We start from the raw sequence: 14,185 nt of genomic DNA, 5'->3' as shown, positions 1-14,185 counted from the left end.
TCCGTTTAAATGTGAATGATTATGGCTCTGTTCTCTGACATAGCTGTAAATTACAGTCCCACGCAAGCATCAGCGGATGCATTTAGAATGCAGGAGACCTCAATTGGCCTGAATATTGCTGCCCTCACTTCGCCATCTTGCTAATTGAAAGCCAGTACATGCTGAATATGCTGCAATTAACTTATGACAAAATTAAGTCCTTCACTTTATGCAGTAGTAATTAGTATCTACCTTTACGCATCCAGTACCTTTTGGATGAGATATTATACACAGGTTGGGCTGGTCTCCCAAGTAAATGTAAAAGGTCTCTTGGCGTTCTTTGTGAAAGGGCTGTGTAGTCGTCTGGATATTGGCTGACTTTTACCCCTTCACCATCATTACCTCAAGCAGCTTTTCAGATCCAGATTTATTTATCACATGTACATCGAAACATACAATGAACATGTGTCATTTGTGTTAACAACCAACACAACTAAGGACGTGCTGGGCACAGCCCGCAAGTGTTGCCACACATTCTGGTACTAGCATAGCATGGTCACAACGGTCAGCCAAACAACAATACAGAATGCAACAAAACAAGCCTTTCTCTGTCTGACACTCCCTCACTCCCCCATCTCCACTCCCTTACAGGCAGTCCTCCAACTCAAGGACAGCCTCCCATCTCCACGCTTTGACTATCGGGCTACGATTCTGGACTTCCGATCGACCTTTGGTATCGATCCACAGACTAGCCGATGATGATGATACCAAAGAGGGGTTCTGGGGAGTGGTGTAGAATGGAGAAACCTAGGGCACTAAGTTTTGAACCTCTATGTAAGTGAGCTGTGAAAGGGTCAGCCAAAAAGAGAATTAGATTACTAGATTATGAGGACATGAAGTCCTCTTTTATTGTCATTTAGTAATGCATGCATTAAGAAATGATACAATATTCCTCTGGTGTGATATCGCAGAAACACAGGACAGACCAAGACTGAAAAACTAACAAAAACCACATAATTATAACATATAGTTACAACAGTGCAACAATACCATAACTTGATGAAGAACAGGCCATGGCACAGCAAAAAAGTTCAAAGTCTCTGGAAAGTCCCACATCTCACGTAGACGGGAGAAGGAAGAAAACTCTCCCTGCCATGCCTGACCACAGTCCAACTCTGAGCTGTCCAAAAACTTCGAGCTCCAATCAGCCCTCCGACACCGAGTACCGAGCATCATCTCTGCCGAATGCTTCGACCCCAGCCTCAGTCGCCAGCAGCAGCAGGCAAAGCCGGGGATTTTGGGGCCTTCCCTCTGGAGATTCTCGATAGCACAGTAGCAGCGGCAGCGAACCAGGCATTTCAGAAATTTCTCCAGATGTTCCTCTGTGCTTTCACGTCTGTCTCCATCAAATCAGAATTGTCCACGGCCCCTATTTAACAGATATGATATCATTTCACCGGAGAGCTGCGCGCGTTGTGTCGTGCCGCCATCTTCTCCTCCCGAATTCAAAGGAAAACAATGTATTTTTGGATATCGAGTGAATTAGGTAATATAGGGTTAGTACAGAAAAATGAAGTGAAGATCAGCCATGATCTTAATGAATGGTGGAGGTAGAACGAGGGGCCAGCGGTATTTCCCTGCGCCTGTTTATGTTTTCAATGCCTACATCAATGGTGCTGGGAGGGTAGAGAGCTCCAAGTTCCTAGGTGTGAACATCAGCAATGGCCTGTCCATGTCCAACCACATCGATGCTAAAGCCACAAAAACTCTCCAACGCCCCAACTTCCTCAGGAGGCAAAAGAGGTTTGGCATACTCCCCGCCATCTCTTACTAATTTTTATTGATGCACCATTGAAATACATTCTCTCTGAATGAATAACAGCTTGGTATGGCAACTGCTCTGCACAGGATTTGTGTACACAGCTCAGCACATCACAGGAACCAGCCTCTTCTTTACGGTCTCTAGCTACACTCCTCACTGTGTCAAGAAAGCAGCCAGCATAATAAAAGACCCCACCCGCCCTGGGCTCTTCCCCTCTTCTCATCGGATGGAAGACGCTAAAACCTGAAAGCATGCACCACTAGACTCAATGTCAATTTCTGTCCCACTGTTATCAGACTATTAGCTACACTCCTTCAGGGGCTACCCACTTAATTTCACTCCCCAGTTTTGTATGTCAATCTGTGGCTTCCTCTATTGCCCCGATGAGACCACCCAGCCCAGACATACAGTGCCCTCTCCTACTGGGAAGAAGATACAAAAACCTGCAAACACATCCCACCAGGCTCAAGGACAGCTTCTTCCTCACTGTTATCAGACTCTTGAATGGATCTCTTGTACAATAAGATGGGCTCTTGGCCTCACAATCTACCTCACTATCATCTTGCACTTTATTATTTACCTGCATTGCCCTTCTTCAGTAGCTTTTACGCTTTAGTCTGCAATGATACTCTTTTCAAACCTGTTTCTACCTCAGTGCACTGATCTGTATGAATAGTATGCAAAACAGGCTTCACTGTATTGACCATAATAAACCAACATTCTCAAAATCTCAAAACGTTACAGCACAAGATGGGGTTACATGCCCATCAAAACCGTGCTGTCTCCACCTAAGAGCAATCCAACGAATCCCACTAGCTCACTCTCTCCCACAGCTCTGAACATTTCCACCTTTCAGGAAGTCATTCAGTTCTCGTTTTGGACAGCCTGATTCAGTCTGGCAGTGCACTCAACAGAACATAAATTTTGAAGTTTTTTTTCCAAGTTTTTCACTACACCTTTCACAAGTCACAATAATAAATCAATTTACCAATTTAATCTCTCACAACATGAAAATATTTCCATTGGAAAGTGCTGTGCAGAGATGAAAATATACTTATGAAAAGCTGGAGGAACTCTGCTTTTTTATGTTCATTTAGTTTTAGGAGATTATTGCTCATCCATTTGTTTATTGCAGCCGTACCAGAAGTCAGAGACGATAGGGTGTTATTATCATCATCAGGCTCAACCGAGATATGCAATTGTTTGTCATCTGCATAACAGTGGAAATCAAGATTATGCTCTGTAATGATGTCTCTTAAAGGGACCATGTATAAGGAGAAGAGGAGGGGGCACAGACAGCCTCCCTGAGCAACACCAAAAGGCACATCTTATCTGTTAGAAAATTAGTCTCCAAGACAGACAAAAAAATTTCTCTCTAAGATATGAGCAAAACCAATTGCCACTGCATTCAGATATGGCCCAAGAATTTCAGGATGTTGTATACATTTCTTTGACATTAAATGCACCTATTGAACCTACCTATTGAAGTGCGGAGCCAGAGACAGTGAAGCAGGTCAGTAGTTCACATACTTCAATGCGAACAGAGTTAGGGGGAAAAGAAAACAATAAATGCTAGGGCAAACAGGGCCATTAACTAAAACTCTCAAATGGAAAGCTAAGTCAACACTGCGGCTGAAAGGAATAACTAAATATAAAATGAATACCACTAGTCTTCAGAGTTAGTTGACTCGACAATCCAATTTCTCAGGCAAGGTCGAATGCAAGCAGGCAGTGAAACATTGTGGTGCTTTGCTCAAGTCTCAACAAGAGCTAAGACAAAAAGAATGGAGTTAAATACTATCACAATGAAATAATAATTAGCTGACACATGCACATTCAGGAGCGCAATTGCTGTATCTGCTGTGCTGTCGAATCCGTGGTTGTGACAGCAATTGAGGGCACTATTTGAGAGGCCAACCCAATTCTTCGGGCAATCTAGGAGACTGTTGTGGTCAATTGTGTCAACTTAAAAAGCTTTTGTTGAGTGTTTTGTTTGCTGCTGCAGATTTCAGTGTCTGTAGTCTCTTGTGTCTCTGAAAAATACTTAGCTGTCTGTTATTGTTACTATCATTACTTATTTATCATTACAATATTACAGTGTAAGGAGTTTACACGTCAGCCGTGGTTGCCAGCTCATATAGGAGAAGGAAAACTCTTGATCTCAAACCTCCGCTGCCTTGTGGCTATACCCACTCATTGGGCAGGCTTTGGGAATAAACTCTGAAGGAAAAATCCGGAGCTGTCATCCCTAAGCCAGTCCTACGTTGAGTTCAACACTGACTGGCAACTCCTGCGAGGCTGCTGGTGCCAAACTGTATTGGTCTCTCCCGTTCCTTTGGATTCATCTGCTGCCTGGAGCGAGGTACCCTGCTGCATGGGCAACAGCTTTCTCTCTTATATTGTACCGCCTGACTTGAGTACTGGCTTGCATATCAGATAGAGCGCTGAGATGCAGCATCCATGCTCAATTCCAACCAACAGGGGGCCTCAAGATCATAGATACAGAGCGGTAAAAGACCCTTCTGGCCCAATGAACATGCGCTGTCCAATTACACCAGTTAACCCAGGGCATGCCCTTTTCTCACTGTTACCATCAGGTAGGAGGTACAGAAACCTGAAGGCACACACTCAGTGATTCAAGAACAGTTCTTTCCCCTCTGCCATCCGATTTCTAAATGGACATTGAATCTTTGGACATTACCTCATTTTTTTAATGTACAATATTTCTGTTTTTACGAGATTTTTAAAATCTGTTCAATATACGTAATTGATTTACTTGTTTATTATTATTATTATTATTTTATTTATTATTATTATTTTTCTCTCTGCTAGATTACGTATTGCATTGAACTGCTGCTGCTAAGTTAACAAATTTCACGTCAAGTGCCGGTGATAATAAACCTGATTCTGATTCTGAACCCGTACATCTTTGGAATGTGAGAGAAAACCAGAGCACCCAGAGGAAACATACGCGGTGATCTGTTCTTTTTCATTTGAAACATTGACTAGTTTTAGAAATACTCTTGTTTGTCTCTGTAGGTAAAGACCGTCTGTCTGAGTGTCTCGGTGTGTCTGCAATTCAAGCTGGCCAGTTTATCGAAAGCTTCCTGCAGAAGTATAAGGAGGTTCGCACATTTACTCAGAGAACCATTCAGCAGTGTCACCAGCAAGGTGGGTTGTAATGATTGCCCTGCTATGGTGTGTATAAATTCATTGCACGAAGACGCCAATCTGTTGTTTCTCTCAGTCTCCCTCAATATTTAGGAAATCCCCTTCCATGGACATTGCCAGCTTTCATTAGTCAGAATCATGTTTAATATCACTGGCATATGTCATGGTATTTGTTGTTTTGCATGGGAATTAGTTACATTGCAAACTATAAATTACAATAAGAAATATACAGTATGTGTAAATTAAATTAAGTAGTGCAAAAAGAAAGCAAACAAAAAGAAGTGATGTACATGGGTTTATTGTCTATTCAGAAATGTGATGGTGGAGGGGAAGAAGCTGTTTAGGAAACATTGAGTGCGTGTCTTCAGGCTCCTGTACCTCCTCCTTGATGGTAGCAATGAGAAGAAGGCAAGTACTGGGTGATGGGGATCCTTAATAATTTTTTTCCCCCATGGTCACAATGTCTAATGACTAGAGGGAATGCATTTAAGGTGAAGGAGGATTGTTCAAGTATGTGTGGAGTACATTTTGTACACAGAGTGGTGGGTGTCTGGAACGTACTGCCAGGGTGCAGGCAGGTACCTGTGTGGTATTACTCTGTGACTCATGAATATACAGAGAATACAGGGATATGAAGAAGAAGAAGAATGATGGCGCAATAATATCAGCGCCGGACTCCGGAGCGAAGGTTCCCGGGTTCGAATCCAAGTCGGGTTGAGTGTCGAGCCAGCAACTGGACCTCTTAAAAACAAGAATAGCTTGCTATGGAAACACCGTCATGACGGTGCCCCGATAACTCCACTGCCGAGTTAAGGGCTATTCTTCTTCTTCTTCTACAGTTTTGTATATTCTATGTTCTTCTCCTTTCCTTGGAATTCTCTGCTGCAGAACTTTCAGGAGGCAGTGCTGCTATATTGTAACTCTGATCTAAACTGCATTTTAATGCAAAAGAATTCACACCTATCTTACTCTAGCAGATAATATTTTGTTTTTTTCTCCAATAGTTATTCTCCAACTAATTTACTCAGATTTAAAACTTATGCACAAGATAATCATATGCCTCTAATGTATTGCGATTCATCGTTGTATTACCGTTGACGTCTCCAATTAATCCTTGGCTTTGATCTCTATATATAGCAATGTTTTACAGAGTCATTGAGTCATAGGGTTATTCAGCATGGAAACAGGCCCTTCTGCTCACCAGGACTGCACTGACCATGAACACTAATCCTACAATTATCCAAATTTTTAATTCTCCTCACACATCCGTTAACCTAGGGTTACCCACAGGCCTCTATTTTTCTAGACTCCTGGATAGGTACACGGAGCTTAGAAAAATAGAGGGCTATGGGTAACCCTGGGTAATTTCTAAAGTAAATACATGTTCGGCACAGCATTGTGGGCCAAAGGGCCTGTATTGTGCTGTAGGTTTTCTATGTTTCTAACTCTTCCCTAGTTCTTACAACCACCTTGACTGGGGGCAATTAGCAGTGGCCAATTAACCTACTGATCCACAGGCATTTGGGATGTGGGCCGACCTGTGGTTATGTCGTTGCATACTAACCCCACACAGGCAGCAGCCGACTGCAGGATTGAACCTGTATCTTTGGCGTATGAGGCAGTGGCTCTACTCACTACGCCACTCTGCTGATTGGACTGACCAATAACTTTTTAGCTATGCAAGCTTTTCCACAATGCATAATTAATTTGGGACTAACACAGTCTGTAAATCTGATGGAAAGTAGACCATTCAGTTCTTTATTTTTAAACTTATTCTCAGATTACAGAGATCTCTGCCAGAGCACTTGTAGTCAGAGTCAGAATCAGAATCAGGCTTAATATCATGGCCATATGTTGTGAAATTTGTTGTTTTGTGGCAGGTGGCAGCTGTACATTCTAATGCATAATACAAAAACTATTAATTATTATATACACACACACACACACACACACACACACACACACACACACACACACACACACACACACACACACACACACACACACATATCTATATCTATATACACCTCCTCCCTGATGGTAGCAATAGGAAGATGGCATGTCCTGGTTGATGGTGATCCTTAATGATGGATTCCACCTCTTTTGAGGCATTGCCTTTTGATGGTGTCCTAGATGTTGGGGAGGCTTCTGCCAGTGATGGAGCTGGCTGAGTTTACAACCTTTTGCAACTTTTTCTGATCCTGTGCAGTGACCCTCCATAACAGACAGTGATGGATCCAGTTAGAATGTTCTCCATGGCACATCTGTAGAAATTTACGAGTATCTTTGGTGACATTCCAATTGTCCTCCGAATGAAGTATAGTCACTTTCGTGTCTTCTTTGTAATTACATCAATATGTTAGGCCCAGGATAGATCTTCAGAGATATTGACATCCAGGAACTTGAAACTACTCATCCTCTTCCCTTTCAGAGTCACAAATTCATCAAGGTTCAAAGTTCAAAGGAAATTTATTATCAAAGTGCATAAGTTACCATATACAACCCCGAGATTCAATTTCTTGCGCGCATACACAGTAGGTCCAACGAACACAATAGAATCAATGAAAGATCATGTCCAACAGGAGGCCAAACAACCAGTGTGCAAAAAAAAAACAGACCTTGCAAATACAAAAGAAAAAAAATAGTGATAAATAAATATGCTATAAATATCGAGAACATGATGTGAAAAGTCTTTGAAAGTGAGTCCACAGGTTGTGGGAACAATTCATTAATAGGCCAAGTGAAGTTGAGTGAAATTATCTCCTTAAACAACATGGTAACAGGCCCTTCGGCCCAACTCATCCCTGTCAGTTGTGTTGCCCAGTGAGCTAGTCTCATCTGCCTGCTTTATTTTTTATTTTCCATTTCATTTTATGTAGTGATAAGCACAGTAACAGGCCCTTCCAGCCAAGTGAGTCCATCCCACAAAATTACACTGTGACCAATGTCTTTGGAATGTGGGAAGGAACCGCAGTGCTCAGAGTAAAGCCATGTGGTCATGGGGAGAACGTACAAATTCCTTATAGCAAGTGGTGGAATTGATCCCAGCTCGCTGGGCTGTAATAGCGTTACACTAATGGCTATGCCTGTCCTCTAAACCGCTTCTATTCATATACTTATCTGGATAGCTTTTAAACGTTAATATTGTTTAAAGTCAAAGTAAATATATGATCACAAGATCACAAGACAAAGGAGCAGAAGTAGACCATTCGTCCCATCGAGTCTGCTCCGCAGCTCCCCCATGAGCTAAACTATTCACCCATCTAGTTCCAATTTCTGGCTTTTTCCCCATATCCCTTGATACCCTGACTAATTAGATACCTGTCAATCTTCTCCTTAAACACCCTCAATGATCGGGCCTCCACAGCCATATGTGGCAACGAATTCCACAAATCCACAACCCTCTGACTAAAAAAATTTCTCCTCATTTCTGTTTTAACTGGGTACCCTCTAATTCTAAGACTATGGCCTCTTGTCCTGGACTCACCCACCAAGGGAAACAACCTTTCCACATCTACTCTGTCCAACCCTTTCAACATTCGAAATGTTTCTATGAGATCCTCTCTCATTCTTCTATACTCTAATGAATACAATCCAAGAGCCGACAGACGCTCCTCATATGTTAGCCCCTGCATTCCAGGAATCATCAAAGTATATATACGTCACCACAGTCCTGAGATTTATTTATCTATAAATCTATCAAATAATAAGAAAGACATAATGATAATAATAAATAAATAAGCAATAAATATCGAGAATGTGAGATGAAGAGTCCTTGGAAGTAAGTCCATAGGTTGTGGGAACAGTTCAGTGATGGGGCAAGTGAAGTTGAGTGAAGTTAGCCCCTTTCGTTCAAGAGCCTGATGGTTGAGGGGTATTAACTGTTCCTGATATGCTGGTGTGAGTCCTGAGGCTCCTGTAGCTTCTTCCTGATGGCAGCAGCGAGAAGAGAGCGTGACCTGGATGGTGGGGTTCCCTGATGATGAACGCTGCTTTCCTGCAAAAGCATTGCATGTGGATGTAGGTGGGGAGGGCTTTACTGGTGATGGCCTGAGCCACATCCACTACTTTACAGTCAAGGGCTTTGGTGTTGTCTGCTCATTCACTCTCTGGCAGTTCATTCCAAATATGCACCACCCTTTGTGTCAAGAAGCTACCCTGACATCCCTTTTAAATCCCTCGTCTCTGATCGTAAAGCTATTGTGTCGTGTTTACCATCCTCTCCCTAGAAAAAAGACCATGTGCTTTCACCCTGTCTATGACCCTTTCTCAGGTCGCCCCTCAATCCCCAATGTTCCGGGGAATTAAGTCCTCGTCTACATACTCTCATTTAACTAAGGGCCTCAAGTTCAGACAGCACCCTGTACTATGAACACTAATTTCTCCCCCTCCCTTTCTCTCTTTAAACATTCCTAATTCTGGCTCCCCTCTTATCCCTTTTCTTCTCCTCACCTGCCCATCACCTCCCTCTGATTCTCCTCCTCTTCCCTTTTTTTCCATGGTCCACTGTCCTTTCCTATCAGATTCCTTCTTCTTCAGCTCTTTACTTCTTCCACCAATCACTTTCCAGCCTCTTACTTCATTCTTCCCGTTGCCCCCCCACCATCCCTAACCTGGTCTCATGAATCACCTGTCAGCTTGTACTCCTTCCCCTCTCCCCCTTCGTTTCCAGTCCTGATAAAAGGCCTTGGCCCGAAACATCGACTGTTTATTCCTTTCCTGCTGCTCGACCTACTGAGCTTCTCCAGCCCTTTATGTGTGGCCCTCAAGATTTCCAGCACCTGGAGGATCTCTAGTGTTCACGATCTTGATAAATCTTTTCAGGACTCCCAGTTTATACATTCCTCTTAACAGGGTGATCAAAACTGTACACAGTAGCCTAAATGTGGCCTCACCAGCATCTTGCATTACCACAGCTTCATTGTACTAACAAAGAAGAGATGGCCAGCTTCATAAGCACAAGAGATTCTGCAGATTCTGGAAGTCCAGAGTTACACACACAAAATGCTAGCGGAACTCAGCAGTAGGCTGCATCTATGGAAAGGAATATGCAGTCAATGTTTTGAGCTGACGTCCTTCATCAGGACTGGAAAGGAAGGGGGAAGGCACCAGAATAAGAAGGTGGAGGGGGGTAGGAATACAACTGGCAGGTGATAGGTGACCCCAGGTGAGTGGGAAGGAGGTCAGATTCATCAGCACAGTCAGCCAGTACATCTGCTAGCTCACAGATCTGATGCACGATGCTGTTGAAAGTTAAGTATCGTTGGAAATGGTCTGCCCCAGTTAGGTCAGACAGGGTGAGAAAACCAAGTTTCCTCCATTTAAAGACATTAGTGAACAAATCGCATTTTCACAATAATCTGGCAGCTTTGTGCAGATTTTTTAAACCTTTAGATTCCCTCTTATTGTGACACTGAATTTCAATTTCCCGATTGCAGTGTTTGGATTTGAATTTATTATCTCTCGGATTACCTCATGCTTAAATCTCTGCAGGGAGATCTATTTCTATATCATCCTCAGTTTGCACCTTCAGTTGCCTGGGTCTCGTGCTCTCTTCCCTTGAGTTTAAAAAAAAGGTGACAAAAAAAGATCAATTTGGTGGCTTGAATGGTGCCTGGTACCACACAGTTTCCTTACACATCAACTCACATAGGACATGCAAGCCAATGGCACAGGGGTGCTGAAGTGTTGTGGGTCGGTTTCTTCAATGGGATGCCTTCTGTAAGGAATATGAAATACTTTTCCTTCTTGAAAACCTCTCTTCTGACACATTCATTCACTCCACTGCTCCGTAAGGCAAGACCCTTAACAGGGTTGATGAGCAGAGGGATCTTGGGGTGAAGTTCATATCTCCCTGAAAGTGGCTACAGCATTGATAGGGAGGTTGAGAAGGCATATGGCATGCTTGTCTCTATTAGTCAAAACATTGAGTTCAAAAGTTGTGCTGCAGCTTTATAAAACTCTAGTTAGTCCGCATCTGGAGTATTGCATATAGTTCCATTATAGGAAGGATGTCAAGGCTTTAGAGAGGGTGCAGATAAGGTTTACCAGGATGCTGCCTGGATTAGAGAGCACGTTCTGTAATAAGAAGTTGGATGAACTTGGTTTGTTTTCTCTGGTGTGCCAGAGGCTGAAGGGAGATTTGATAGGAGTTTATAAGATAATGAGAGGCATAGATAGAGTAAACAGACAATATCTTTTTTCCCCAGAGTTGAAATGTCTAATACCAGAGGGCAAACTTTTAAGGTGAGAGAGGGGTAATTTCAATGGTGATGTGAGGGGCAAGTTTTTTACACAGAGAGTAGTGGGTGTCTGAAACCTGAGTTTCAGGTTTCTGGGAATACATATGTCAGAAGACCTTACATGGTCCACTAACACCACCACAATAGTTAAGAAAGCACAGCAACGCTTGTTTTTCCTCAAGACGCTGAAGAAAGCTGGTCTACCTGAACAGATGCTGGCGACCTTTTACCGCTGCACCATAGAGAGCATCTTAACATACTGCATCTCTGTGCGGTATCTCAGTTGTACAGCAGCTGATAGGAAAGCACTTCAGCGGGTCATAGAAACATAGAAACATAGAAAATAGGTGCAGGAGTAGGCCATTCGGCCCTTCGAGCCTGCACTGCCATTCAGTATGATCATAGCTGATCATCCAACTCAGAACCCTGTACCAGCCTTCCCTCTGTACCCCCTGATCCCTTTAGCCACAAGGGCCATATCTAACTCCCTCTTAAATATGGCCAATGAACTGGCCTCAACTGTTTCCTGTGGCAGAGAATTCCACAGATTCACCACTCTCTGTGTGAAGAAGTTTTTCTGCATCTCGGTCCTAAAAGGCTTCCCCTTTATCCTTAAACTGTGGCCTCTCGTTCTGGACTTCCCCAACATCGGGAACAATCTTCTTGCATCTAGCCTGTCCAATCCCTTTAGGATTTTATACGTTTCAATCAGATCCCCCCTCAATCTTCTAAATTCCAACGAGTACAAGCCCAGTTCATCCAGTCTTTCATCATATGAAAGTCCTGCCATCCCAGGAATCAATCTGGTGAACCTTCTCTGTACTCCCTCTATGGCAAGGATGTCTTTCCTCAGATTAGGGGACCAAAACTGCACGCAATACTCCAGGTGTGGTCTCACCAAGGCCTTGTACAACTGCAGTAGTACCTCCCTGCTCCTGTACTCGAATCCTCTCGCTATAAATGCCAGCATACCATTCGCCTTTTTCACCGCCTGCTGTACCTGCATGCCCACTTTCAATGACTGGTGTATAATGACACCCAGGTCTCGTTGCACCTCCCCTTTTCCTAATCGGCCACCATTCAGATAATAATCTGTTTTCCTATTTTTGCCACCAAAGTGGATAACTTCACATTTATCCACATTAAATTGCATCTGCCATGAATTTGCCCACTCACCCAACCTATCCAAGTCACCCTGCATCCTCTTAGCATCCTCCTCACAGCTAACACTGCCACCCAGCTTTGTGTCATCCGCAAACTTGGAGATGCTGCATTTAATTCCCTCATCCAAGTCATTAATATATATTGTAAACAACTGGGGTCCCAGCACTGAGCCTTGCGGTACCCCACTAGTCACCGCCTGCCATTCTGAAAAGGTCCCATTTATTCCCACTCTTTGCTTCCTGTCTGCTAACCAATTCTCTATCCACATCAATACCTTACCCCCAATACCGTGTGCTTTAAGTTTGCACACTGATCTCCTGTGTGGGACCTTGTCAAAAGCCTTTTGAAAATCCAAATATACCACATCCACTGGTTCTCCCCTATCCACTCTACTAGTTACATCCTCAAAAAATTCTATGAGATTCGTCAGACATGATTTTCCTTTCACAACTCCATGCTGACTTTGTCCAATGATTTCACCTCTTTCCAAATGTGCTGTTATCACATCTTTGATAACTGACTCCAGCAGTTTCCCCACCACCAACGTTAGGCTAACTGGTCTATAATTCCCGGTCGTCTCTAGTGCACAGAAGATCATCGGGACACAGCTCCCAGTCCTGGAGGACACCTACAGCTCTCACTGTCTAAGGAAAGCTACAAGCATCTGGAAGGACCATACGCACCCATGCAATCATCTGTTTGAACTTCTTCCATCAGGCAGATGTTATAAAATTTTCTATGCCCGCACTTCCAGACTGAAAAATAGCTTTTTCCCCAGAGCTATAATTGCTCTGAACCAATCAATCAAGCATCATCCATAAATTTGTTATATTGCTACTTTAATACGGGTTTTATGGCTGTCATGCATCTGAGTTGCGCTTTTGTACTGCTGGACATTGCTTGTACTGGCTGGTTACTTGATTTTATTTATTGTTTGTTTATTTCATTTGTTTTATAGCATTGAGTGTGAGAGTTGCAAACTCATTTTCGCTGTATTAGCGCATGACAAATTGTACTATGCAATGACAATAAAGATATTTCAAATGCAGTGCCTGGGGTGGTGATAGAGGTATATACAATAAGGACCTTTAAGAAACATTTAGATCGGCATATGAATGTGAGGAAAATGGAGGGATATGGACATTGTGTTGGCAGAAGAGATTAGTTTATTTGGCCATTTGCTTACTAATTTAATTGACTTTCCTCAATATTGTGGGCCAAAGGGCCTATTCCTTTGCTGTATGTTCTGTTCGCTGTCATTGCTTCCATGTTCATGAGGAGGAGGATGAGAAGAGACTTGATAGAGGGGTACAAGTTGATAGAGTGGACAGCCAGAGACGTTCTCCCAGGGTGGAAATAGCTAATACAAGGGGTCGTAATTTTAATGTGATTGGAGGAAAGTATGGGGGGGTGGTGGAATGTCAGTGGTAACTTCTTACACAAAGAGTGGTGGGTGCATGGAATGCCCTGGCAAGGGAGGTGGTGGAGGCAGATACAACAGGGACATTTAAGAAACTCTTAGATAGGCACATGGATGATAGAAGAATAGAGGGCTATGTGAGAAGGAAGAGTTAGATTAAAACATCGTGAGCTGAAGGGCCCGTACTGTGCTGTGTTCACTTATCACCCACCCCTACTACCCATGAGACTATGATGCTGAGTCAACTTCTCAAACCGCTACACTGCTTCTAGTTTGGTGGGTGATGGGATGGAAAAGGGGCTAGTTTTGCTGTTGCTGTTGTTATGGTGAACATTGTGGGATGCTAAATTCGCACCAGAATGAGTGGCTGCCTCCACCACATCACAA

The 14,185-nt window shown here is 43.2% G+C and overlaps 1 protein-coding gene across 1 annotated transcript in view; it reads left to right on the top strand.

The window, feature by feature from the left end:
• Positions 1 to 14,185, top strand: part of poln (polymerase (DNA directed) nu) — a 247,595-nt gene that overhangs the window by 179,947 nt on the left and 53,463 nt on the right. Inside the window, exon 15 of the mRNA XM_072257436.1 lies at positions 4,841 to 4,972. Within this exon, the coding sequence (XP_072113537.1) occupies positions 4,841 to 4,972 (132 nt within the window). The remainder of the gene's footprint in view (positions 1 to 4,840; positions 4,973 to 14,185) is intronic.

This window comes from Mobula birostris, chromosome 5 (assembly GCF_030028105.1).
Source record: "Mobula birostris isolate sMobBir1 chromosome 5, sMobBir1.hap1, whole genome shotgun sequence".
Lineage (NCBI taxonomy): Eukaryota > Metazoa > Chordata > Chondrichthyes > Myliobatiformes > Myliobatidae > Mobula > Mobula birostris.
Note: the sequence above shows the minus strand (reverse complement) of the source record. Positions and strands in the feature narration are given on the sequence as shown.